At 44.1% G+C, this 27,343-nt stretch overlaps 2 protein-coding genes across 9 annotated transcripts in view; one reads left to right on the top strand and one right to left on the bottom strand.

Moving 5' to 3' along the window:
- mark2b (MAP/microtubule affinity-regulating kinase 2b) overlaps positions 1–12,400 on the top strand; it is a 54,254-nt gene extending 41,854 nt beyond the window's left edge. For 4 of the 7 annotated variants that reach the window (XM_080901608.1, XM_080901602.1, XM_080901605.1 and 1 more), the window contains 5 exons: positions 2,588–2,854; positions 5,146–5,172; positions 8,412–8,450; positions 9,166–9,272; positions 9,996–12,400. In XM_080901608.1, the coding sequence (XP_080757734.1) occupies positions 2,588–2,854; positions 5,146–5,172; positions 8,412–8,450; positions 9,166–9,272; positions 9,996–10,345 (790 nt within the window). In that variant the 3' untranslated portion in view covers positions 10,346–12,400. The remainder of the gene's footprint in view (positions 1–2,587; positions 2,855–5,145; positions 5,173–8,411; positions 8,451–9,165; positions 9,273–9,995) is intronic. The other 3 variants (XM_080901604.1, XM_080901606.1, XM_080901607.1) reach the window with 3 other exon arrangements.
- A 1,574-nt stretch (positions 12,401–13,974) lies between these two features.
- On the bottom strand, positions 13,975–27,073 carry rcor2 (REST corepressor 2). Of its 2 annotated transcripts, none has more exons than XM_080901654.1 (14): positions 26,870–27,073; positions 23,581–23,706; positions 22,045–22,101; positions 21,209–21,289; positions 20,865–20,917; positions 20,609–20,770; positions 20,392–20,516; positions 20,054–20,120; positions 19,711–19,950; positions 19,478–19,555; positions 19,129–19,186; positions 17,458–17,525; positions 17,003–17,164; positions 13,975–16,265 (listed from the first exon to the last, which is right to left on the bottom strand). In XM_080901654.1, exons 2-14 carry the CDS (start codon positions 23,702–23,704, stop codon positions 15,918–15,920), a joined length of 1,623 nt encoding a protein of 540 aa, XP_080757780.1. In that variant the 5' UTR covers positions 23,705–23,706; positions 26,870–27,073; the 3' UTR covers positions 13,975–15,917. The 2 variants fall into 2 exon arrangements, with proteins under 2 accessions (XP_080757780.1, XP_080757781.1); XM_080901655.1 differs by lacking the exon at positions 26,870–27,073 and adding an exon at positions 25,587–25,743.
- Positions 27,074–27,343: the final 270 nt, after the last annotated feature.

The following is a 27,343-nucleotide window of genomic DNA, read 5'->3' on the forward strand; positions in this document are numbered from 1 at the left end:
AATATCCACTGAAGTTAAAAAGAGGTGCTTTGCAACATTAAACTGCAGTGTGCAGTACGTATGTTTCAGACCATAAGGTGCACAGGATTATAAGGCACATTAAGCTAAACAAAGCAGTCAGATAAATCAAACTTTATTAAACTCATTCTTCTTGCTTCCTCCACTTCTGTACCATTGATTCATTAATGTTGAATTCTCTGGCAGCTGCTCTATTCCCATGTTGTTGCAGTATAGTAATGACTAACCTCGTATTGTGGATGGATTATCTCAGTTGTTCTCCTGACTGAAGTTTGGTCCGTTTACAGCATCCTGCCATGCGATTGCATTTGTCTCTAACCATGAAGAACCTTCACGTTAACTTTTATAAGTGGAAAAGTGTTAGTGTTCGTCCTCCAGCTTCACTGTTTATGTTATGCTAACATAGCTGTGTCGCTAGCGATCACGTAGCACATCATTATATACCAGCTAGCCCAACTTCAGTAACCCTACAAACGTCACTGCTGTTTAGTTTCCTGTCTTCATTTATGTTGGAAGTGAAAGCAGAGCTGTACGTTTGATTTTTTTCAGAAATCTCTCAGTCAGAACATGCAATATCATGCTTAGGTAACTAGCGAAACTAGCGAGCTAACTTCCGCTAGCTTCCTGCTAACTTCTAACTCCGTTAAATGTAATAACTTTTGTTTTCATGGATGCCTGGAAGTTAAACTTTATAGTTACACCTGGTAAAGCAGCAATGCTGATCGTTTTATTAAAGATGAAAGAATTTAGACAGTTTTTAACTCTAAGTGATGCTGCAGTGTTGTTTGACCTGAAGCATACGGAGTTTAGGACCCAGATTACTCCCAGATTTAAGAGCATCTTAGTCCGACAAATACGACAATAACAACGGCCGCTTGCATGTTCTGCAAAAAAAATGTGCTTTGTTGTGTATCTGACCACATCGGCCATGTGGTATGAAAACAAAGGCACTGCGCATGCGCGTTTTACTCCCATTCTATCGCGATATTTCATTTTCCTATCGTTGCCTAACATTATACCGGTATTACCGTGAACGGTATAATATGGCCCAGCCCTACCCTTAACTCACATCCATTCCTGTTTGATACATCTAGTCTGAAATCTTTCTGAGTGACGTGTTCATAACAGTACTGCCATAAAGCAGGTTGGTGCTGAAACGTATATAGGGTAGGAGCAGACTACAATATGACCCTGAACCACCTTAGAATAAGCCTTTTCTCCACTACTTCACTTAATGTGCAATGAGAAGGAAAATAGGTTGAAACCAATCAGAAATATTAACCAGTCTGTTTAAGTTTATCATCTTCAACTAAAACACTGGATACTGGTCCCTACTAATCTGCCTCATCCAGCTTTTCTCTCCTTGAATTTGCATCTGTGTGTGTGTGTGTGTGTGTGTGTGTGTGTGTGTGTGTGTGTGTGTGTGTGTGTGTGTGTGTGTGTGTGTGTGTGTGTGTGTGTGTGTGTGTGTGTGTGTGTGTGTGTGTGTGTGTGTGTGTGTGTGTGTGTGTGTGTGTTGGATACCTTTGATCTACTGGACAGCATGATCACATCTACATCAAATTAAAGGACACCCTCGAGCTGTTTTTCGCTCGTCTCACTGGTGCTTTGAATGGAGCCCCTTCTTTGGTCTTTTTTCTTGATTTTGAAGCTGTCAGTGGGATTGTGCAGAACCCTTTGGTTTCTGTTGCACTTGAGAAACTGCATTTTTGATCAGCACCACCTGCTCTCATAAGAGCTCAGCAATCATTCGAGCTAGACTGTGATCATACCAGTTACTGGCAACAACTTTCAGCTGGTAGGCAACTGTTAAGATGGGTACCTGAAGCGTCCGAGCGGACTTGCTACATTGCCAATAAGTGTTCATTTTTGTATTGCTGCTCTTCTGTGTTGGTGTTTATCTGTGTGTGTGTGCATGCATTTGTGCTTGTTTGTTGCCATCTGCTGCAGGCGTGCCGCAGCCACACACTGTCATGGAAGATGCACATCCCTACAAAGCAAATCCAGCCTTTTAGCTCAGTGACTGCAACCAGTCACTGAGCTAAAAGCGTTCTCGTGTGTGTCTGTGTGCGTGCATGTGCACGGGCCACTGACCTCATGTGGCTCTAAATACTGACTTGAGGGATTAGATGAAACACGACCTTGCGCTGAAGTTAACAGCACATCAGAAGGTGATTTTTAATCTTTAACTGTTGGACTAATTTTATGTTCCTGTCCCACACTCTTCTCCACTGCAATCCTCTCTCTTCATCCCTTTTCTCTCCTCCTGCATCACCTCCCACACTTCACTTTCGTCTCCTTCATCCTTCTCTTTCCGCGTTTCCTTTATCTCCTCTCTTCTGTTGTCTCCTGTCCCATATCCATCACCATTCTTTTTCATTTTCACCTCCTCGTTCCCACCTCTTTACTTATCGCACCTTCAAACCTTTTCTTGCTCACAAAAAACGTTTCGCACTTCTTTCCTCCTCCTCATGACCACGTCTCCGCTGTCCTTCCTCTGTGTCGCCTTTTCTTTACCATCCTTCCTTCTCTTTTTCTCCTTCTTGTCTTTCCACCTTCTCTCCTGTAGTGCCCCGGCGCAGCGGGCACCCGGCGCCTCGCCTTCTGCCCACAACATCAGCAGCGCCGCCGTGTCAGACCGTACCAATTTCTCCAGAGGGGTGGGCATCCGCAGCACGTTCCACGCAGGTCAGCAGCGTAGTGCCCGGGACCAGCATGGCTCCGCCTACCCCGGCGGGCCTGCTTCTCCATCACTGTCGCATGGCAACAGCCAGGCCCGAAGAACACATGGCGCCACGGGGATTTTCAGCAAGTTCACATCCAAGTTTGTACGCAAGTGAGTAACGGGCGTAAGCCGCACACAAAAAGTAAACACTGGTTAGTTGATGTTTGATTCTGTAGCGTTAGAGAGGAAGGAAGGAAGGAAGGAAGTCGAAAAACCTGAAGTACAGGAGAGGACGTGTGGTAGAAGGAGGAAGCGTGGAGTTTGGTAAATGCAAAGCAGTTGTGATAACAGCTAGTCTCTTTATTATCCAGTTACCAGTGCAGTTTAAAGTCTATGAGGTTTCAACTTGAACCAGAAAATGACTAAGTTTCCATTACAAGTCATTTTGATGTTCTCCGAGGAACATTGTACTCTGTGGCCGTATCATCACTGAGTACTTTTTTAAAGGGGCTGGTCTCGTCTGTCACTAACCACGCGCTGATCTGTAACTGTGCTCAGAGCAGAAAGGGAGAGGAAGGGAACAGCTGTGCGTCCTCTATAATTTTGCTTGGAGCAGTGGTGACGGAGGAGTAATTTTGGTTGTGGTTCCAGTCTGGCCTAGTTTTCATCTCAGTCTTGTAGTGCAGGTTGCAGCAGTGAAGCCGCTGATCAGGGTACCTGATTGTAATAAAAGCCAGCACTGTTTATTTCGATATTTATAACTTTCTCTGGAAGTAAAGTGAACTTTTCCTGGCTGTCTAACTCTGCTGGGTAAATACAGGATACTGATTTTTACATTTGTCAAATAAATAAGTTTTAGTTTCAGGAGAATTCGATGTTGCTGATGTTAAAAAATGTTTAAGTAATCAAATAATGAGGCTAATGTGATCTAAAGTGTTGTTTTGATGGGTATTCACGCATGTTTCCTACTTTAGCATTTCCAGCAGCAGGTCTGCGTATGTGGACTTTGGACCTGACTCCAAATGAACTGCACTGTCAGTGTTTGTCATATAGGAAGAAGAATAGCATTCTGAGTAAATAATGCAGATTTTAGTGGATTTATTATTGGTTTTATTGGTCTTAGAAGATTTGTTGACTGACTCATTCCAGTGAACTACCGTAAACCACATGAACACAGTTGATTTTAGATGCATGGCCTGCAGGTTGTTTTACACTCGGCAAAGTTGATCAAGATGTTACATTTAAGATATCATATACTTAATAAGAGGAGTTTTTAATGTAGCTACCTCACAGTGAGAACAAATGCTAGAATGAGAGGTGCTCAGGACAGGAAGTGAAAACCTCTGACAAAAGTGAGAAAAGTTCCAAGTGAGCAATGTGCCACAGCCACCATATAAGGTTTTTTTGTTCTTTTATCCTGCGTGTGTGTGTGTGTGTGTGTGTGTGTGTGTGTGTGTGTGTGTGTGTGTGTGTGTGTGTGTGCGTGTGTGTGTGCGTGAGGAGGGAATATGTTTGCTTGTATTTTTAGTTGTTTTTGTCTGCTTAAAAAATGATCATATGTGTAGCCTACGTGCATGGTGTAGAGTCTGTCTGTGTGTAGGGTACAGGCACAGCCACTCTCCAGGCCTCCCACTCAGAGATACTGTAGCTCCGTGGCGACAGTATCCATGGTTACTCCGGAGATATCACTTTTCCCTCAACTATAAATACCGCTACTGGGGACACCTTGATACACATGCTCACACACACACAGACAGTTATGTGCCTGTAGCACAGCAGGCAGACAGATTGTGTTGCATTTGTACATTTTGACCAGTCTCTCTGTCTCTCTCTCGCACACGCGCACACACACACACACACACACACACACGGTAAATCTGTGTGTTTTGTTACCGTATCATATAAGCTCCCTGGTCTGGAGAGCGATGGTTTGTCTGTGTTAAAGGAGATAAAAGTTGTTGCTTAACGTCTGCTTTTCTTTTTGTCATTTGTACATGTGTGATTTGTGTTTTTTATAGCAGCCGTTCTCTCGCCTTCTCTCTTTCTTTTTAAAGTTTTATCACATTTGAACTTTTCACCTCACAAACGCTTCTTTTCAGGATCATCCCGGACATCTTTGTGTAAGGGAGGGGAGTGTGTTCAGAGAGAGCCCGTTAAATCCCTCTGAGGTGTTTTTGTTCACACATTCACACCAATAAAGGGTACATCTAAACACGTTCAGATTGCACGTCGACAGCAGTGCAGTAACTTCTTCTTTTTGTTGTTGTTGTTGTCCTTCTCTTTGTGTTAACTGTGGTGTTGTTTGCCGTTTCAATCCCAAGTGAGTCTGGACTGATTTTTCTTTTTTCTGTTGAAGTTGGCTCCTCAGAGGGCAGCTTTGTCTTTTACAAGAACGTCATTGATATATGCGTTTTACACATACGTTTTTTTTCTCTTTCTTTATCCCTCTTTTGTTTTTGTAGAAATCTCTCGTTCAGGTTTCCGAGAAGGTAGGCAACATCCCCAACGTTAAATATAACCCCTTGATTTATATAAACACACGTCTCTTCTTTATATATATTTTACATATATATATGCATATATATATAAATACTTCCTCCCCTTTTGGTGTTTCGTGCAGCTTTTTGTTGAGATCTTCCTTTTGTGCCTTGAGCCTTTATCTTTTCACCTTTTCATTGTTGTTTTTTTTGTTTCTCTGTGGTTTGGCCCCTTTGTTTTTTGAGCCTTCTGATTTTGAGTGCTGTGTTTTGGTCCATTTTCTTTCTCTTTTTAAAAATGTATTTCATTTTACTAACTCCCCTCCCTCACCCAGCCATCCACTCACTTAACTCACTCACTCCATCATCACGTGGCACATTAACACCTCACTCATCTTCCTCTTCGTCCCTCCATCGTCCCTCCCGCCCACCTCTACTTCATCCTCACCCCACATTTGTTTTCCAGTTAGATTGTGTGTGAGCTTGCATCTCCCTGTAGAGTCCCAGATTTAGGTCATGACGAATCCATCATCAAACTCATCCATTCCCTCATTTAACCCGTTCATAGCTTGAGGTGCCAGTCATGTTATTACTCTGGATCATAGTAAAATGTAAAACTAGTGAGGCAATACTAAAACGTGTCATGTCGCTGACCACGGTTTACAATAAATAACTCGGTGTAGAAATAACAGAAGCACAGCAATAGAACCAGTAGTCTCTTTAAAGTGTGGCTAACCATTATCCCAGCTAACCAAACCATCACCCATTTCACCTTCCTGCTTTCATTAGTTTGGCCTCCGTAATCTGAATTGCCTTAGCCACGCAGGCTAAAGGTGTCCTGTTGTTAGATCCCAGTGGGGAGGTAGCTTGGAATAAGTCAGCATACGGTTGTAGTTGTGGACGAAGTCAGAGAGGAGGAGGAGAGGGCCCAGGAGGGACGGGGCTGCACTATTTCCTGGAGGCTGCACTCTTTCCACTCATTCATTGCTCTGTTCTCACTGTAGCACTGGCTCTCTAACAGCAGCAGAAACACAAGTGGATGGCTTTGACCTACAGTGGCTGGAAAAGAAGCTGTTTGTTTTTTGTTTTTTTTTAATGCTGTGAATATATAAACACAATTACATTTGTTTCACATGTACGCACACAGACACACTGAGCTCAGTGTGTCTGTGTGTGTACATTAAGATAAAAACACACACCTTATTTCCATGTCCATCTACATATTTAGTCTAAATGAAAGACACGTGTTGACACATTTTACATTTCTGTATGTACACAACCAGACTGGACATGTCTCCTGATTAGTGTGTTGGATGATTTTAACCAGCAGGTCTTAGAGTGGACCATTGCTCCACCTGCTGGCTTAAAGCTGTTACTTTATTATCACGGTGAAATTATTATAGCTGTGTTTTCTCTAAGCTGTTTAGTGACTCTAAAAATATTTCAAATTGAAAATGTAATAGTAGAAAATGTCTAACTATAGGGTGAAATCTAAAGCCACTGCTAAACACATGACTAAATAGTAGTCACATATTTCCAGTGATTATCATACCTGTATGTTGGGACTGAGTAAGCTGTATTTAAAATCAATGAATCATCTGATCAGTCTTTTGTTTTCCCTTCCACGGGAAAACAAAAGACTGATCACGGTCAGGGTGTTCCTACTCTGGGAGCCATTTTGCATCCCTTCATATCAAGTTAAATGGCAATGGGATGCAAAATGGCACAATGACTTTACATTGTTACAGAATTCCTCATCTACAGTTTGTTTGGGGTCTCCCCACACCCCACGCTCCTCCTCGTCATTTCCACTGTGCTATATTTTTAACCATGGCTTCTTTTGCAGAAGGTATTTGACATGGTGTTTCTGGTCATTCTTCCCCACCCCCCCATTTTCTTTTCAATAATGTAAAACAAGAATTTTGTCTTTGTCCGAAACAAACTGAATTGCAAATCATGTGTTGAATTTTTTCCATGTTTGTGTCACTTTCCAGGCATCGTCTGCACGTGTTTGGCTGTTGTCTGTGTTTTTCTGTTTGTCGTCTGCTTTTCTTGCTTTAGTCTCGTTTGTGTGCGTTCGTTGTTGTTTGCAGGTGTGAGAGAGGATGCGTGTGCATATGTCGAATGTTAGATGGGCTGCAAGTTCATGTGTTGTTTACAGGGAGTGTGTGTTCGTGTGTGTGTGTGAGAGAGAGAGGTAAACGGCTTTCGTGTAGATCAAGTGTTACTAATACAGGTTTTAACGCAGTGCTGGGATTATTAATGCTCCTAACCTCCTCCTAGCAACAGGACTCGCCCTCACCATGCCGACCATTCTCTTCCAAACCATTCCGTTTGGGATCTAAACAGTTCCACTTCATGATGTGTTCCTAACTTTCCATGTTTGTTGGATTCCACTCCACTCCAAAGTGTTACACCAGTTACCCCACCGTTCCATTCTGTGAAAGTCCGTGCTGTTCCATACTCTTCAAATTACCCCCTTTCTGGTCCACAGTGAGCCGTTCCATTTGTGTCTAGCTATTTCATTCGGACTCGCTTCATTCTTAATTTATTTCGACTCAAACATTTTCTCATCCATCCCAGAGCGAGTTGAACCAGTTCCTTAAATTCCACCTTATAACTTTGGGTGTTTTCTAGGTAGAGTTTTCTAACATTAAAACAGGTTGAACAAGTCCATAGTGACGCATTGAATCTTTTGTTGTCGTTGGGTTGTTGTTTTTTTTAGTGTTAGTAAATACATGTTAATGTTGGCAGCAGCAGATGGCTTCCCCTACATGAGCGAGGTTCTTCCACATGTTCCTTCCTGTTAAAAGGGAGTTTTTCCTTCCCACTGTCTGACTGTTGGGGATTTCTGTCTTATTGTAGGGTCTGTGCCTTACATTATACAACTATTTATATTGGCAACTGCTGTTTTGATTTGGCGTTGTTTAGATAAGCTGAATTGAACTTGTTAAATTCCACTGAGTGGTGGTACTATGATAGTGTTTGCTCACAGTGGACTGGTATTACCTGGAACACCTGCAACAGCGATGCATTGTGGGCTGTGGAGTCCTTTTAGGCAGTTGGAGTGGAATTCAATATTTGGCACACACTTGAAGTGGTTGGGTTGGAAGGTTGAGGCGGGCATGGTGAGCGGCGTGACTGTGTTCAGCCAGCTGGTTTCCTGTCTGTGTACGAGCCGACTTGTTGCCATAAGCCCTTAAAAAAATATAAAGACTAAACTTGTGTTGATTTTTTTTTTTTTTTTCGAGGGGTCCATATGAGGGAGAGGGTGATGATGAGGGGAGCAGGTGAGATACAGAACAAACAAAAAAACTCCCACAAACCTCCCAGACGCTACCGAATCGCCTGCCAATCAGTAGAGTGGAAGAAATGAGTAGATGATCTGAGCTTGTTGTGAATGGTGGGGGCCGGGGTGAGGGGCGAGCTGTGGATGTGTAATTAGTTGGTGATGGTGGTAACGGTTTAACCAATCAGGGGATGGGAGATGAGAGGTGAATGGTAGCGTCTTAGAGACTGAGAGTGATGGTGCGGAGGGTGATGCTGCATGGTGGTGCCTGTGTGTGAAGGGAAAATCAGAATCCAAGCGCCCCCGATGTGCGTTTGTGCGCTCGCACACCCGAAACGCAAACGCGCACTCGGGCCTGATCGACCCGCGTGCTGCCCGGCGAGTCGCGTGCACAAACGCACACAGGGGTGCTCAAATTTTTCTTTTTGTCTTCATTCATTTCCACAATCCTCATTATTTCCTTCCTCTGCATTCCTCCTCCTTCCACCTTTTTGTCTCTGCTCTTTAAATAATTCTGATTTCTCACACTTTTATCCTCATTTTCTCTCTTTGCTTATGCCCATCCTCCCTCCTTTTCCTGCCTTCTCCCCTTCCTTCCTTTTCTCCACCCCTCTTGCCCCTCCCCCATCTGTCCCTCTGGCCTCTCTTTTCCCTTTTATCTTTCCTCCTCTCTCGCACTATCTCCTCCTCCTCCACCCTCCCATCGCTCCACACAGGCCTGTGCTGACCAGTACTGTAGACAAGTCCGAGAAGACGTCCGGTGGTTTGTCCTCCTCTTCTAACAACGATGAGAACAACTCGTCTCCAGGATCTGGAAACACTGGTGGGTTCATGACAATTTGACTCTTCTCAACTCAGTTTTGGTCATTTTATATGTGACAGATACACAACACAGCAATGGAGGACATCTAGGCGATAGTATACCAGGGTGGTGTTTTTTCTGCTGCCGCTTCCCTTTTTGCAAAGGTTAAAAAATGGCAGGTTTGATATTTCTGGAGGAGACAAGCTCATGACTCAGAGTGATGCCATTGAGTGGCCAATCGGCGGCATGCTCTCTGTTTACATCACATTTTCAGATCAACTCGGCTCGCTTGGAACCCTGATCGAGCAGGAACTAAAGTACCTGGTACCAGGTGCTACCACTTAATGGAAAACCCTAAAAACAGAGTCCAGACAAGCTGAGTAGGTACTCGTGGAAAAGGGCTATAAGAGAAACTCTACTTTTGGCCACTAGAGAGCGCTGTTGAGATCAGATATGGCAGATTCGATAAGTAGCTACATTTCCTGAAAATTGATCATCTCCAGGATTTTAAAGTTCCCTCATTCAGGCACACTAAATCCACCTCCGGTGCTGTTGAGGTCAGCATTTTCTTTTTAGGCAATCGTCTTAACCCTGGAGAACCCATGGGGTCAAATTTGACCCCATGGTTTCCCTAGAAAACCAATGGGGTTGGCTCTGACCCCATGGGTTCTCCAGGGTTAGTGAGGTTTTAAATTAGACATTATTGCTTTCTCCTCTCACTGTTCTTCTTCCCTACTCCTCCAGGTGGCACTGGCACCCCTCCCGCCATCTCCAGCCAGAAGGACCCTGTCAAGCCGCGCTCGCTGCGCTTCACCTGGTCCATGAAGACCACGTCGTCCATGGAGCCCACGGAGATGATGCGCGAGATCCGCAAGGTGCTCGACTCCAACAGCTGCGAGTACGAGCTGCGCGAGCGCTACATGCTGCTGTGCATGTCCGGGAAACCGGCGCACGACGACTTCGTCCAGTGGGAAATGGAGGTGTGCAAGCTGCCGCGACTCTCCCTGAACGGTGTGCGCTTCAAGCGGATCTCGGGCACGTCCATCGCCTTCAAGAACATTGCCTCAAAGATCGCCAACGAGCTCAAACTGTGAGCGCAGAGGAGCAGCGAAGAAGAGATGCAAGGGTGAAGGATGAGGGCGAGAGGAGTGATGATGCTGTAGGTTGGGTTAGGACGTAAGCTAAGGGGTGGGATCACTTTAAAAACGACACGATTGTTACGTCAGGTCTGACGTCGGGCTGCCAGTTCTGAGACTAGAAAACTTTTTTTTTTTCCTTAGAAGTTTGTTCCATAAGTTCCCCGAGGCGCTCGGATTAGAGAACCGGAGCCGAATTCCTCTGAGTTGTGAAGAACTTACAGGCCGGTCTTCTTCTTCTCCACCCCCCTGTAGGGTGAGGGGTTTCTGTCACGTTCTACTTAGACGTTCCACTCTTCTGCATGTCCGATCTTCTTCTTCTCTGTTTTTTAGGAGGCACACTTTGACCACTCCTATCATTTCTTCCTGCTATTTATTCCGTTTTCTCTGCACGGTTCTGATGCCAGAACGGGACAGGGTGGGGTGGGGTGGGGTCAGGCGGGTGGATGGGAGATCAAAGCAAACAGAGGGATGCTGTGGGGGGGGGGGATCTTTGCTCTGAATGATTGACAGAAAGTTCAGAATGGATCGTGGAGCCTTATTTTGCTGGAAAACTCAAAAAGAAGTTTTGCTCTGATTCTCCTCCAAACCTGAGTGGACTAGAGCCTGAGCCAGAACACACACACACACACACACACACACACACACACACACACACACACAGAAAAATCTAATTCATCCACCTCCCTCCTGCCCTCACACACTCTTCGCTGTCTCTTCCTCCGCCTTCAGACTGAAGTCAGCACAAGCACATCCATCTTCTCACCTTTTCACTCCCTTTCTCCCCCCATTATGTTTTTTTTTTTTTTTTTTTAAATCTTTCACACAGTCACGTCCGAGGAGGTCAGTTGATCCTGCGGGCTGCAGCTTTGTAAGTCCGTACTTTTAGTTCTGTTTTGTTTTTTTTAAACTGAATTTCTTTATCGGCTTTTAAAGAGTTGTGCACTGGAAAAAGATCAGCATCTTATTAGAGGGGAGGACTGATGATGATGGAATTTTTCTTTTCATTTTAAAGTTGCCTTTCTTTTGAAGAATCAAATCTGGGCGTTTGTTTTCATTGCCATTTGTCAGCACATAAACGCTCAGATGATTTCTGGTTTCCTGTGGTTTTCTTTGGTACCTCTTGGTTGGCATCACGCCTTCATATCCAGAATGTCAACCCAGTACCGACGCATTTATACGCCCCCCGCCCCAGCCCAGTGTTCCCAAAGAGCAGACACACAAGTCGTGGTTGTTGGTATGTGTGCGAGACTGTTGTAAGAGATCACTGGAAAAACTAAAAAGCAACAAAAACGATTAAGGACGACATTGACGAAGAATGGTGAATTATTTTCTTCTACTTTTGATTTGATAATATATTTTTGTGTCGTCGAGTTTGTACAGATTTGGGGCGCAGTGAAGGCTCACTGTCAGATCACATCATCGCTGCCTTTTTTTAAAGTTTTTTTTTTTTGTCTCCCCCCCCCCCCCCCCCCCCCCCCCCAAAGTATAAGCGCACCTTCAACACACGGACAAACCCAGCCCCCCTCCTCCTCTCCGGTGCAGGACATGTCGATGTATTTAATGATGTTGATGGTGGTGGTGTTGACGACTACTGCTCGTTCGTTTTTGGCCTTTTATTTTATTTTAATTCGTTTTCTTTTTTTATATATATAAAGGACTCGTTGGTCCAGAGTAGTTTGGAGCAGAGAGAGGAAAAAGGAAGAAAAAAAAAAGCAGGAAAGACTTCTCAGAGCACACGTTCACTCTCGAAACCACAAGCAGAAGAAGTCACTTCCTTTAACTCGTTTTCTCGTTGCGTTTGATGCTCCGGTTTTGTCAGTGCAGAAAAAGAAACCACACACAGAGAGACACACACACACACGCACGGACAGACGCAGGGGTCGGAGTAAGGCTGGTGCCCGTCAGCTGGTTGTACCTAACTGAACACTTTTCCTTCTTTCTCTCACAATGACACACTGTCGTTTTATTTTTTTATTTTAATTTTATTGTTTTAGTTCTTTCAGTTTTTAATACGTCAGATTTTCCTTTTAAAACGTTGATCATTGTATTAAGGTGCTGGGTATTGGATTCTAATTATTCTGGCTGTTGCTGTTATATTATCTCTTTCAGGGTTGATTTTATTTGACATTATTTCGTTTTACATTGCTGTAATTTACATTGATTTAAATGTGTTTTGAGCGAACTGTAACTGTAGTGGTGGGTTTTTTGGGGGGTTGGGAGGGGGTGATCAACTCCTGAAAAATGTATTATTTGTTTTGTTTTTTTGTTTCTTTTCTTTTTTTTTGTGCAAAGACAAAATGATGAAAAATTACAATGATAGTAATAAAAACAATGATATAATGATAGCCGGACTCTGAAAATCCATTATATGAGCAGCAGTTGAGGTTTAGTGTAGTAGCCGCTGTGAATCTATGTCACATCACCTGAGCAGATGTTTGTGTTCAAACTTGGGCAAGTGGATGTTGTACAGGAGTGAGACCTTTTTTTTTTTCTTCTTTCTCTTTCGGCTCTTCCCAACGTGACTGAATCTTGGTTTTCATTATGATTTTTATGAAAGCTTTGAAGTTCAAGTTTGCATATTTATCAGAATATGCTTTGTTTTCTTTCTCGTTCTGCAGAAAGTCACAGAGGTCAAGCTCAGCAGGCTGGTGTCTGCAGCCCTGCATGTGATCCAACCTGTTAGAACTAAACAGGGTTTTGATGATTTGGCATTACGAAGTCATGAAACTCCCCTGCAGCACTTTGGCCACTTTATTACATACACCAGTTTGGATGTCCTTTTGCTTTCAGAGCTGCCTCAATTCTTCGTGGCACACTCCATATTCCAGTGATTAGATGGCAGACTTTCTGCACTTTTGTCTTGATGGGATTCTCCAATTGCACCACATCCAAAAAGGGGGTGGGAAAACTGTGGTAAAAAGGATTTGCAGAGTCAACAACCACACTCAGGTAGCCTCTTGATCCTAAGGGGCCCAAAAATGTGCCAAGGGAACGTCCCGTGCACCATGACACCACCAGGAGGGTGGGAGGGATCCATGCGTTCATGTTGTTCATGCTAAATTCAGACCTAAACATCTAAACGTTGAAGCAGAATTCAAAACTCAGACGAGGAAGCATTTTCCAGTGTTTCACTGTCCAGTTTTTGGTGAGCTCAGAGTTGTCCTCAGTTTCCTGCTTTTAGTTGACAGGAGTGGCACTCAAGTGTGGTCTTCTGCTGCTGTATCCCATCTGGTTTGATGTGTACATTCAGAGATTCTCTTCTGCACACCTTGGTCATAACAAGTGGTTTTGAGTTACTGTTACCTGCACGTCTTGTGGATCATTCTAAACCCCTATCGTAAATCCTAGTAGAGCAGTATTTTTTTGTAACACTCAGACAGTCCCGTCTGGAACCGAAAGCATGCCACATTCAAAGTTACTTAAATCACCTGCCTTCACCATTCTGTTTGAACTTCAGCAGGACTTCTTGAACATGCCTAAATGCACTGATTTGCGTTAACAAATAGTTCAATATGAATAAAATGACTATCTATGACAGAAAATATAGCTTAGCTGGAGAAATGTCTTCAAAAACCGACATCATGAAGAATTTGGTCATTTGTTTATTCAAAAGAAAAAACGCCTCAAACAGTTCAGTTTCCACAATGTAAACACCTTGGTACATACAGTACACACAAGCAGGGTTTTTTGGAGGAACAAACAAAACAGGTGAAAAAGGCAAAACTTCTATTAAAGCCAAACGTAGCGATGCAGTTTCCGTTCCTCCTCAGTGCCGCGTTCAACTGAACGCTGAAGGCCTCTGCTAACAAAAGTAGGTGATTTGAGGCTACGCTTGGGGCAACACCACAGTTTAAGGAAGCTTAACCACTGACCTCAGATCTGCATAAAAAGGCAGCGATGCAGACAGCTGGATAAGAGTAGTCTAAGACTAGCAACAGAAATAAACAACAAAGGTCATCCAGACAGATGCTTCAATCATCTGCATTTGTTCATCGGGTTGTGCCATACCATCACTTTTGGAAGCACTAGCCATGAACAGAAAACTGCACTGTTGCACAACTCAGAAGCACTCAGTTTATTGGATAAATGAATCAAGTGGCTGACGCTGCAGCAAAGATGTCTTCCAGATCTCCTTTGACCTCTGCGCCAGGACAGCACAGGACTCGAGGCTGCCTTATCTGGACTTGGGGGGGGGGAACACAGTCATCACCTCTTTGTAAAGTCACTTCTATAAATTACTCAGACACACTAACCGAAAGTCGCAACTTGCACTATTTTGGGTTTAAATGACTTGTTTGGCATTTTGACGAGTGCAGAGAGATACCACTCTGAAGTGGTAATCGAGGCTGCCGCTCGGAGACTGAGACCCTGCGAGAGCACAAACGAGTGTTTCCAAAAATGTCAAACTCTTCCTGTGTAAGAAACAATGCAACCATGTGAAATGTCAGACTCCTCTCTGACGCTCCGTGCCTAACTCTGCGTTTAAAGCAACAATACACTTTGGCAGGCGCGGCTGTCAAAGATCAAACATCACTTATTTAGAGAATATTAACACCATTATTGAAACATCACAGACTGATGTTTAGAGCTGCACTGCAGATGTTGGGGATTGATCACTTCAAATATTCCTCCAAAGTAACAAGATTTGAACACTGAGCAAATGAACAGCTCCAGAAAGGTGAGACAGAGCATGTTAACGGGCTCTTTTTCTCCTTTACGCTCAGTAATCAAAGTACACCATCTAATCTACTTACAGTAACTAACTGCCTACCTCAGGCACACCTTTTAAAATTCTAGTTGAACCAAAAAAAAAAAACCAAAACACCACTCCAGTTAATACTAGCAATACATGGCTATGAGGGAAGATTTCGCCCAACGCAGAACGAAAAGAATCAACAATTCAAAACCAAACTAAAAGATTCAGCTTTGATCACAAAGCTTTTGCAGAAGTACCTCCGCTCCCCTTTGAGGGTCTAAATCTGAAAGAAGAAAACAAAATGCTGCGTGTGACGCAGACGCCCTCTCAGGAGCAGCACGTCTGGCTCAGCTGTGGGCCACTCTTCCTCTTTCCCTCATTTATTCCTTTTCTTTCTCCTGATGGTTGTGTGGATGACTAGACCGATGCAACTACAGCATATAGATATACATAGTGTTCATCCACAGTCCTCCAGATGTTCAAGAGTTGCCATGGAGACGTGCAGGTGGATTTGCACTCTTGTGGTTGTGGCTTTCTTTTAACTGCTTCATGATCCAGTGTCTCTTCTCTGTGTTGTGTGCAGGTAGTGTTTGGAGTTCCTAGCTCTGTGTGTGTGTGTGTTAGAGGACTGTGTTGGAGGTAGGTGTTTGTCAGTACAGTAAAGGAGCTTCACGTCACTAATGACGATTGATGTCACACTGGGGACCTGAGCGTGTCATTTGATGTGGTCGTGTGATGGTCCCAGGGTGAAGGAAGAGAAGCTTTGTGTTTGTGTGTTTTTTATGTGTGTGCGCGCGTGTCTGCGTCTACTCCTACTGCTGCGTGTGTCTATCAGTGTGAGTTGGGCTGCTCCACTTTAAGCCCGACCAGTGATGGAGGCATCTGAACTGCAGCGGAGGAAGAGGACGAGGTGGGAGGAGAACCCCTGAGACTCCCGGAGGAGGTGGTGGTGGCGGTCACTGCGGGCCGGATGAGCGGAGGTGGGGGGTGGTTGTGGGGAGCTCTGTTCTGAAGCGGGCGCGTCTGAAGAGGAGGTGGCTGACGGAGGAGGCTCGGGGGTGCTGAAGGAGGAGCTGGACGCAGCAGCGGGGGAGGCTGGGAGAAAGAGGACGGGGCGTGAGCGGAGGAGGGGGGAGAGGAGCTGCCTGTGGCGTCTGAGGGGGGGTCCTCCATTTTGACCTGAAGGGGGAGGAAAGAGACAGATGGAGGAGCGTCAGGAGGAGGTGCAAACAGGATGTAGAGAGGAACAAAAGCGGTGGGCAGATAAAAACTTTACGTTTTGCAATCGGATGCTGCGTTTGGCTCTGTGTGCTGTCACCGAGTGAGCAAATAGTGTGTCTGTGAGCACAGAGGCCCCGCCCACCTGCTGGTGGGTCGGACAGAGGGGCTACACCGACACCCAGTGTGAGATACATAGGGATGAGTTTGAACTGTGAATCACTCAAAGTTGCATTACGAGGTCTGTCGTTTTAAATCTGTCAGTGAGACACAGGACAGGGTTGGTGGAGATGGCAAAGCTCCCAGTCCTACTACTTCCAAATATTACTGAAGCTACATGTTGCTTTAACATGCTGTTGCATGTCCTACACTCAGTCATGTGCTCTCCTGCAGCACACGTGTTAATCCACCGCTGAAAGTAGTTCCATCAAACTAATAATTATTTACAGAGATACAAATCTGTTTACAGCCTTTGTCGTGTGTTTAATCCTTTATTAAAAAGCAGAAGGTGCAATTAAGATAGAACAGAGGTGTACAGATTCATGTGCAGCACTCACATGCTGACAGCTTTATATTAAATACAAATAATATTCTTACAACCTGCTTCAGTTTCATGTAAAACTTCTCTTAAACAGATTTCACGTGACAACAAAATCTGAAACTCTTACAGGCACCTCTTGGGTATTAACTGTCCTCACCTCCTCCTCCTCTACGCCGCCATCTGTAGCCGTTGCCATCTCCTCACCACTCCTCCTGGGGTCTCTCTGGTCTCGGCTGGTGGCCACTTGCTCCGCCGCCCACTCCCTTAGCACTTCGTCTAGGTTGAAGCGGCGCCGGTAGCTCACGAAGAACGAGCTCACCTGAGCAAGCCGGGGAGAGATGGAGAGTTGGCGAGGAAGAGAATGAGGACAAAGTGATGCCGATCTCAAGGACACAGAGGCGGACGTTAGAGGGGAGAAGACAAATGAAAGCAGGGATAATGGAGATTACAGAGATCCTATAGAGGAAACCGTTAGGCGGAGGATGAAAGGGAAAATGGAAAAGAGATGAAAAGCTGATAGGCAGCTCGCTCAAGTGCACTGCTGGGTGAGGTCAGAATAAGACGAGAGGTGGTCTTCACACACTTTCAACATGTGAGAAAGAGGAAGCTCACCTGAGCCGGAGTCTTAGTCCCGATCACTTCAGCGATGGCGGTGAAGTCTTTACCATAACGCCGGATAGCTGGAAAAGAGAAGTCGGGTTAATGTCCTGCCTGTACCAAGCAGCATATAGCAATCAAAAGCAACAGAGTCAGCCAGCTTCCTCTCGCTCAGTGAGGGGTGTGTGGCAGAGGATGTGAGAGGAGGGACAGGAAGAGTCACGTATGGTGAGCATGTTTACAGTTAACCTCCATCTGAGCTCAGCTGGCTCAGTGCACCTGCTCTTTTCCCGCCCTGACCTGCTTCACTGCACACTTTCAGGGTTTTTGTTTTGTTTTTTCTGTTGGAGCAGCTGTACCACATGGAGGTACAGGTTTTGCTCAAAGGCACACGGGCTGCAGCTGCTAATTTTACCTTCCACTTTTGTGGCTGATACGCTCCTAACAACTTCTGATTTTCTCTCCTCGTGCTCGCTTTTAAAGCTGAAATAATGCACACGATGAACAGACCTGAAGTTTACGGCACTTTCCAGTCCAACTGCACCCTGTAGCTCCATCGTGTCATGAAAAACTGAAACAAACAGGGCTCTCCCCCTATAGACTGTATACTGGTGATGGAGTTAAACGTCAGAACTGAGTAGATTAGAAGTGCCTTAAATTTGCATTCTGTCTAATGACCAGCAGGAGGACTCATCTATGGGCAAAAAGGGCATTTTAGGTCTTAGAGGTATACTGGGAAACAGTCCCTGGTTCCCTTGCGCTTTGACCTCAGTGAGCACTTTCTTAATGAGTTTGAGCTCAAATGCTTGTTTCATACCAAATAAAATGACATAAATTTTGTAAGTTATGGTCTCCATCAAGGACAAAGCTATAGATTAATTAGGACAACCATTCCCAAAGTCAAGAGTGGTGCAGCCCAGTTAAAAAACAAATTCCCACTAGGCCCACCCAATCCTAAACCTTCATGCTAATCAAAATACAAAACAGAAGTGATGCATTTCCTAGGAAATTTGATCCAAAATCAAACAGTGCAGGCGGTTGGCTATACATGGCTAATATTATTATATTATATGCAAAGTGATGAGGTCAATGTGTGACCCTCCTGTCACTGGGACAAAGACTTCAACACAAGGGTAGAGTAATGAGTAACATCACAACCCAACTACCTCCTATTACCACTAATTTCAAATTGAATTTCTGTTATTACTGCGATCCACCAGGGGGCCTCGGCCCTCACTTTGGGAACGAGCTAATGATAAGTTTTTGTAAGTGCTTCACTCACAGTCAGATCACCCCATACTCATGTCTGTCTTTAAAAGAACTAATATAATGAGGGCAAATACACCCAGAGGCTTCACAATAGGACTTCGTCACTTTTCATGTCAAAATAAAAATAAAAATAAAATCTCTTTTAGGGGCAAAATTAAGCTTTCTAAACGTTACCATCCCTAAAGACAAAAACTCCCACCAGCATCAGCCCATTGCAAAATATCCAAAAGTAGCTCCTGGAGAAATAATCGAGGAGCTTGTACCGTACCAACACATGAGTACAGGCAGCTCCTGTGTGTGCAGAATATCAATATGAATGTCTAATAAGACATCTGGCTGTGAATGGGAGGCAGGTAGAGGAGAGCTGATGACAAGAGGTGCCTCTTGGAGGGGGAGGAAGCTACAGCCTTCACTCACCCTGCACTGCAAGGAGCTGCTCCTCTGTGGTCCAACGAGAGTTCATCTTAGGGGCAGGCTAGGAGAGAAAGAACTAGAGATTAGAATGAGAGTGAGGTAGGTGGTAGGAAACAAGGGGGGGAGAGAGGGAGGAAGATGGCAGTAAGAGAGCAATGAGCAGGTTAAGACTAGAGTCAGTCCCACGAGGGGTGAAATACTGTCTGGAGGGAGTTGAGGAAGGGCCGCGTGAATAGATGAGGAAAGGAACAAACTGGAGCGAGATCAGGGGAGGAGAAAATTGAATACAGGCAAGAAATAAGGGATATGGAAAGGAGGGAAAGGGCATAGAGAGGGGAGTTTCAAGACTTACGTCTGTAGGTCTGGAGCCATCAACACCTTCAGCTAGGCTCTGCTTAAAACTGCTGTTGTTCTGTTTGATAGACTGGACCTGAGACAGAGGAGGGGCAGTGAGGTAGGGTTATTTTTTAGCTGGTAGTTCTTGCAGCTAAAACCTGCTTTGAGAACATTCATGTGCATTTACTCTTTGCATTTATAATCTGATGACCAAAGACATCATTAAATCCACACTGAAAACCCTGGCACCTGTCTCTTGAGTGAAACCAGCTGTGTGTCCAGCTGGCGAATGGTTAGAACTCCAGCATCGTGAGAGGCCGACAGAGACATGATGTCCGCCTGCTCCAGGTGCATGCCTTTGGGTGGCCTGCGGCGGGCTCTGAGCGGGTGGTGTCTGTACTGAGCTCCGATGTTCTCCTTCTTCACTGGACCGGAGCGGCTGGGCGTGGCTTTGTCAGAGCTGGTGCTGCTCGCGTTCTGTTTTGCCGCCTGTGTGCACATCGAATCACAAATATCATTCAAGTGTCAAGGCAGCTCGGTCCTCACCTCACAGAAGTTGTTTCTCTGAATGTGCGCACACACACTTTCTCACCTCTTTCTTGGCATCAATTTCAAAATCACTGTCACTGGCCTGCTCTCCTTCTTCAATCTCATCATTACTGCAAGACAAAAAACATAAATTACACAAAGCACACCAGTGTTTAAACTTTGTGCTGTTTTATTGTTGAAATTTCATCAAACACACGTCTGAAATGCTCTAAAATGTCAGCTGAAAAGACAAGAAATAATATCAGCCTGTCTTATTTATATTCATGAGCCTAGTTTCCCAGGATGCCGCGCTCACTGAGTGTCATTTAACAAAAAAGTTCTCCAAATGTCAGATCTCAGGTGAGCAGTTGTTTCTCCACGATTGGTGAAGGCATCTCAAACCTGTCATCTTTCTCTCTCTTGTTGATCAGCCTCCTGGCCTGTCGGTCCATGACTGATGTCCTGGTTCTGGTCTTCTTCCAGCTGTAGTAGTACTTTACCAGGCTGGAGATCAGCTTGTCTGGAAGCTACAAACACGAAAAAAAGAAAATTTACTTTTCATCACTCGTTTTAAATATTTAGGGTGGTAAGTGCATGTGTGTCTCTCTCAGTCACGCACCATCTGCTGGATGCGGTGGAAGCTCTTGCCGTGGAAGCTGAAGGCCTGCTCGAACAGCACTTTATCTTCAACTGTCCACTCATCCGGGAAGGGGGTGAAGTTTGCCAGGTCGGCCAGTGAGCGCTCCACGTCGTGTTTGTGCCACAATAACATGCCCAGAGCCTGATGGAGCCAAAAGTCAGGAAACCAGGAAAAGTTTAGGTCAGAAGACAGAAAGAAATATAAACATCTGAGCTTTTGTTTCTGATGCCCTTACCTGCTCCATGTTGTATCCGTGTTTCTCCTTAGCCATGAGGATGTACTCGTCCACTGGAAGAAGATAGAAAAACTGTTAAAATAATACATAATAATCTAAAGATGGTGAAGGAGAATGAAGAGAAGACTAAAAAAATGAATAGGGGGGAGGGGGGTTGCATAATAACAGAAAACAGAGAGATGAAGAGGAAAAGGGTAAGAGAGAGAAAGACCATAAGTGCACAGGAAGAGACAGTCGAGAGTTTTAATTGCCACCCTCCAGTCAGCATATATCCATTAAACTGAAGGTCAAGTTTTTTAGCTCGCACACATGAATACAAGGTAAGGCAGGTGTGTGGAGCTTACACATAGCATCAGAGAGCTGGCTGTTGGGACACCAGACCAACATGCTCCTCTGGTCCTTCTCACTGTAGCGGGCTGGGCTGTCTGAAAATGGAAACAAACAACACAAAGCGAACACTTAAATCCACACTTTGAGGTTATACATATTTGTCAATCCCTCTTTTACTCGTTCATGTCAACTCCATGTCCCTCCTATCCACCACTTAAGCTCTCTCAATCCCCAGCATCTCTCTTTTCTTATCCATCTACCCATCTTTGCATGTTTCCATCTGGCTAAAGCTCCCTCTTCATCAGCTGAACTCTTTGGGAAGTCAACATTTGTGCACTCCGTACAACAGATTATGCTGGTTTGCCTGCTTGTCCCCTTCTTTGGTACAAGCTGTTGAAGCATGCCGCCGTTCCTCCGTGAAGGTTATGACGACTGTTTCCTCAGCATCAAAACATTTTTCATCTACTCAAGCAAAGCAACAGGGCTCTTTCATGGAGGACACTTAATGTTTTTGAACCTTCTGATTTTGCATTCAATAACACTAAAACACTGACAAATAAGCGTCACTCTGACGTCTGCATTACTGGACAAAGATGACAGCTCCTCGTTTTCCCCTCCAGCCTTCTTTTCATTTTCCTGTTTTTTGTTCTATTGTAAAATGACTCTTTTCGACCTTCACTCCTCTACTAATCTGCATTCATCCGTAGTCTCCTCCACACTTCTCTTCAACCTCTGTGTCTCCTCTTGGAAGGAGACACAGAGGTTATTCCCTCCCTCTCTCTCTTTTTATCGTCAATTTTAATGCCCTCTGTCGTCTCCTTTTGTTGTGCTTTTCTCCCTCCCAGCTCACCTGGTTTGAACTCTGGGATCTGAGCCTGGTAGTCTCCTCCCACTCTGATCATGCTGTCTGCAGAGACAAGCGTACATAAGTTTATATTTCAAGAGCTGCAATGCAGGGCAAAAACATTTGTGTAACACACCAGAAAAGGTTCCAAGTTGCAAAACTAAACAAAGTGGATCACACCACTGAACATAAATGCAAACCTCTTGATTTACTGGCCAATCTATGTCCCTACTCCCACCTATGGTTACGAGCTCTGGGTATTGACCAAAAGAATGAGATCGCAGATGCAAACGGTGGAAATGAGCTTTATGTAAAGGATGGCTGGGCTCTCCCTTACAGGAGGAGCTCAGTCATTGGAGAGTGCTTCAGGTATCTCACAAAGATGCCTTCTGGTCAAGTTGTCTAACATCACGCAGTTGTCACTAAAACTTCAAACTAGCATCTGTAACCATAAATTCATTCAGAACGTGTTTACTGAGGAATCTGAACTTCTCTTTTCGCATAAACTTCCATACAACCAGGTGTCTTTTTGGCATAGAAGAGTCTTCAGGGCAGTAGAAAGAATTCATTCAGGCATTTTTGTATTTGTTTCATTTTTTTAGACACACAGGCTAAATCTAACTTTTAAATATAGTCTTAATGTTCAAAACAAACCAATTTGTTTTTAAATGCATCTATTGTTTATTTTATTATGTATTAATCTATTCGTACATAAGGTCAGCTACATATTTTCTAATTAACCATTAGAACAAAACTGTACTACATTTGTAAAAAAATACAGTAAAAAACAAGTGGGGGGAAAACACTGGTATATGAAGAAAACATTTAAATAAAGAAAAACTTCCATGTACAACTTCCATTAATAAATAAGTAAAAACAATAAATAAGATAATCCAGAAATGCCATTTAACATTTTGATATTGTTCACCACCCGACGAAGACGAGCGGGTAGAGCATCGATGGGTGGCAGACATCAGGTAATTATCGCTGCGGTAAAGCTAGCAGGAAACTAGGAAGCTGGAGAATGTGGAAAGCGAGGAGTGAAGAGACTGTGAGAAATGCAGGGAAGCAAACCTGAAGGAGGAAGAGACAGATTACAGGTTCCTCTGGGACAGAGGACAGGAAGGGAGGAGAAGGGGATGATAGAAACATGAGCAGATGGGTGAAATGAATGGAGCCAGAAGGAGCATGATAAAGAAGAAGGATGCTTGATAGAAGGAACAGAGGAGGGAAGAAAGGTAACAGAGAGGAAAACTAGTTGTGTAAAACTGCCATTTCTTATCTTAAAATGGGCTCCTCAAAGATCAACAGGAAGTCAGTGGGTGAAGGAGAGAATGAAGGAAGGAGAGACGTATGTGGGCAGAGGACAAGGATGAAGAGAGGGGATGACAGAGAGCACTGCAGCAATGCAATGCATGCAACAGGAACAGCTGGCAAGAAAATGCCTGCAAGTATCAGATGTAGGTTAATGCTCCATGTTAGAACGTTTACCGTGATATCTGATAAATCAAACACTATAACGAAAAGTGTGTACGTGTGTACCGTGAGCATGCTCTTCATCGCTGCTCTCCTCCTCAGAGTGTGGCTGGCTATTCCCGTTGGTTACGGTTTTGGCTCTGCTCCTGGACAGGACCCCAGCCCCCGAGCGCTCCATCACTGAGGGCATGACTGCACACACACAGACACACACATAACATGTCACTAGTTAAAAATCCACCATTCATCAACATTTCTGCCCCAAGCGATTCAATCTCCTATTAAACTATGAGTTATGCCTTGTTTCATTAGTGCACTGGCTGCTATTTGTTTCCACTTGCAACCCTATAAAAACCAACTCACGCTTGTAAAGTAAAATGGGCCCTTATGTTGCCACCTTGGAGGGAATCCCATTATCTACCTGGAGCTGAGTTTATTTTCCAAAAAGCAGCTTTCTATACAACAACTCATTCAAGACCTCAACTACTTACGATTGAATCTCTAAATGCAAGTTTTCTGCTCAGGTTCTGACTTATCAAGAGCAAATCCCGACTAAATCAACAGGAACAACTTCATCTTCAACAAAAAAGCCAGACTGATTAACCGGAGTCTTCCTTTGTCGCTCCAGCTGATTAAAGATGTCTTCTTGTCTGGGTGGAGCAATACCCACAAACAAACAGAACAGAGGCCTATTTTACCCACTGTTTACAGTTCAAGTGACATGTCAACATCCCATTTTTTCCCAAATGAACATCTGTTATCTCACCGCAGTCGCTCTGTAAGAGCCATCAAGGACACGGCACTGAGCTCTGGACCAAAATCTGACAATTTCTTTATGACGCTCAAATAAATAATAATATTAAAGATAAATAATAATAAGCAATTGATCAAATCAGTTTGATTGCAGTTAACATAATCAAGTATTTCTCAGCTAAAAGTTTAACAAGTCACATTTTTAGAGCCATTTACAAAACAAATCCTTTTAGAAAGTCCGCTGTAAAACTCTGCCAACTCAAACATCCAGAGCTACCTGCTGTGTCAACACCTTGTGACAAAGAAGAAGCTGAAAGTAGCTTTCTTTAATCCAACATATAATGATTAGATGAGTGAGTAATTAACTAGATGTGGTCCTACCTTTGTGTCTATTCAGAAAAAAAAAAAAAACAGAAAAAAGGGTGAACCAAATTTTAGTTCAATACTGGCACAAAATACTGATATCAATACCAATCCCTTATTTGTTAGGCTGATAATAGCTGGTACCAATATTTTACATATTTGTTTATTTTTTGTAACTTTTATGCATCTTATTTTTGCTACAAGGATGCAAATAGACATTTAAAAAACTGATTTGACACAACAAGTAAATATTATCCACCGAGATGCAAATTTTACTTTCCTATCAGTCAACAAGGCTGCTGTTGGCTGATACCAGTACACCACCCATCTGCTGGTGCAGAAAGGCGCTGGTTGCTACATTGCAAGTAATCACACATAAAGAGAAATCCATTACATGAGCCCCTCCAACAGCAAAGGCAAAGCAAAGGTAAAACCCGTTCAGTGGGGATCTACGTCAACATCAGTAAACAAAGAATATAATCGCTGATGAGAAGAAACATCTACAAACAAATAAATAAATAAGACCCTCCTCTAAGAGACGAAGTGTGATCCACAGCCATTACTATACTATTACATGATATTTGTCGTCTTCTCGATGTCTCTACATCTCTGGGCCAATGAAATATTGCAGAAAGTAGCCTATCTAAACTCCCTCTTCCTCCTCAAGCGCAAACGATAAGAGCCCCTAAAACAATGACTGGCGACACCGGGCACGAGTCCCAGTGCAAACGCACGTTAAAAGGCGCGTGCTTTCATTCACCATCTCACCCGCAACTTCACTTGTCAACTTGAACCGCGGCCAGAACAAAGCATGGACTCGAAGTTGGGTGACCGATGTAGTTACCGTACCCCCGCATACACATCACCACCACCGCACAACATACTGAGCCAGTCAAGCCTCTGCGGGGAAACGAGTCGCAACCCTCACGATCCTCGAGATTAAAAACCATACACACCAAACTCCGAGCAGACAATACAAGTGTCTGAAGCTCTCTGGTGGTCTTTGTCTATCGCTGTTCCCGGTGGCCTCGGAAACTACAGCGGCTGCCCCCCGTCCGGCTTCACTGGAAACATCGCCACCTTCAACACATCCCTTCGTCTTTGTCGATATACTCAAGTTTACTTATTTACAAGGGAACTGGCTGCGTGAGACCGCCCCGCTTCACTTTCAGCGAGTTTCGTGGTGGAAGGGGGTGGGGGGAGTGTTGTGGTAGCCTCTATCGCGGTAGCCTCAATCACTGGCAGATTTATCAACCGTTTCAAGAACGAGAGCTATAACTACAACATATTAACTGATAACCTCGACAAGGACTGGATACTCGTAGTAATACATAATACTCAACTACGCGATCACATGCAGGCTTTCCTCTTCTACATCCTTTTCCCTCATATGGCCAGATTTCTAAACTTTTCCTCACTTAAACACAATATTGGGTCATCAGATATGCTTTGCACTGTAGTGAACAATACCACGAGCAATTCGATCGTTTCGTTTTGGGTAATATGTCTAAAATCTATTTAGGTTCTTCACCGCAATTTTTAAGTGGGTAGTCTGATGATGAACACTTTTTGACTCACAGTGGTAAAAGGAAAAACAATAGTACTCCTACAGTGACTAGTCAGGTGCTCATGGCTCGCAAGAGTCAGCACAGGATGACCTTAAAGCGGGGGGGGACATTACATGTTAAAGTTAACATTGTAATAGGCGGACTGTTTTATAATATGTTAAACCCTGAGATCCCACCACTAAAAATAAAAATAAAAAGAGACGACGGACTCGCACCGGGTGATTCTCAAATTTGAGTCCCGTTTACTAGCTTTAAAAAAAATCAATATTTTTAACAGCTTCGTTGTACAGTCATCTGTACGCTGTGTCTCACTTTGAAGTCCTTTTGTTTTCCCCACGCGTACGCTGCTGTTACTACCAACGCTACTGTCTGCTGCTGCCCTGGAGTGAAAAAAAAAACTCGCTCTTTATGTCATAATTTCCCAACTTGCCGGTATGTTTAGGGTCCTTAAACTAAAAATAGTAGCAATTTCCAAGGTCCAAGTCATTCCAAAAGGCTGGAAACTAGAAAATATATATATATGACATCTGTCCTCATCACCAAAGTGCAATTTAAGTCTAGCCTAGTTGGTCGCTGGGATGCTAACGTTAGCTAGTTAGCTTGCGGCTAGTACCCTCGCGTTACATTAGTAACGCCAGTAGTTAGAAGTGGAGATAATAGTCACACTGTACCTGTGTTTCGCTTCTCTCCGCTTCCCCGCAGCCAAAACTTCTCCGAGCCTCTGTCTGCAGCTTGCAGTCCCCTCCGAAGCGCTCAAAGGCAATTAGTGTGTCTAAAAAGCCTGAACTCTCGCCTAATTGATGAGCACAGTCACACTACAATGATGAGAACTGCACGGATAGATGGAAGCTGTGAGTGTGTATGTGCGCCGGGAGACGGACAACACCCGGAGAAAAGTGAGGTGGACATCCGCTTGGATGCGTTCGCCTCTCCCAAGCTTAGGAGCCGTTTGGATTGACAAGAAGTAGTCCCTTAACTATTAACTTTATCTCAGTCTTGGTTTTGGATTTTACCTTATGTGCCATGTGTGTGAATTGACTTTTAAGCGTGCTCACGTCAGTGCGCGATACTTAAAATCTTTGTCCTAAAAATATTTTGCCTTTTAAATATGCCTGCCTGATAATTCACGTCTTGATCATTACATC

This window comes from Rhamphochromis sp. 'chilingali' (genome assembly GCF_963969265.1).
Source record: "Rhamphochromis sp. 'chilingali' genome assembly, chromosome: 1".
Lineage (NCBI taxonomy): Eukaryota > Metazoa > Chordata > Actinopteri > Cichliformes > Cichlidae > Rhamphochromis > Rhamphochromis sp. 'chilingali'.

Coding starts and splice junctions, on each gene's coding strand:
- rcor2 (XM_080901654.1), bottom strand. CDS start 23,704: ATGCCCTCAGTGATGGAGCGCTCGGGGGCTGGGGTCCTGTCCAGGAGC. Junction 21,290..22,044: donor GATCCCAGAGTTCAAACCAG/GTGAGCTGGGAG, acceptor TTCCATTTTCAG/ACAGCCCAGCCCGCTACAGT. Junction 19,187..19,477: donor ATGGCTCCAGACCTACAGAC/GTAAGTCTTGAA, acceptor TTTCTCTCCTAG/CCTGCCCCTAAGATGAACTC.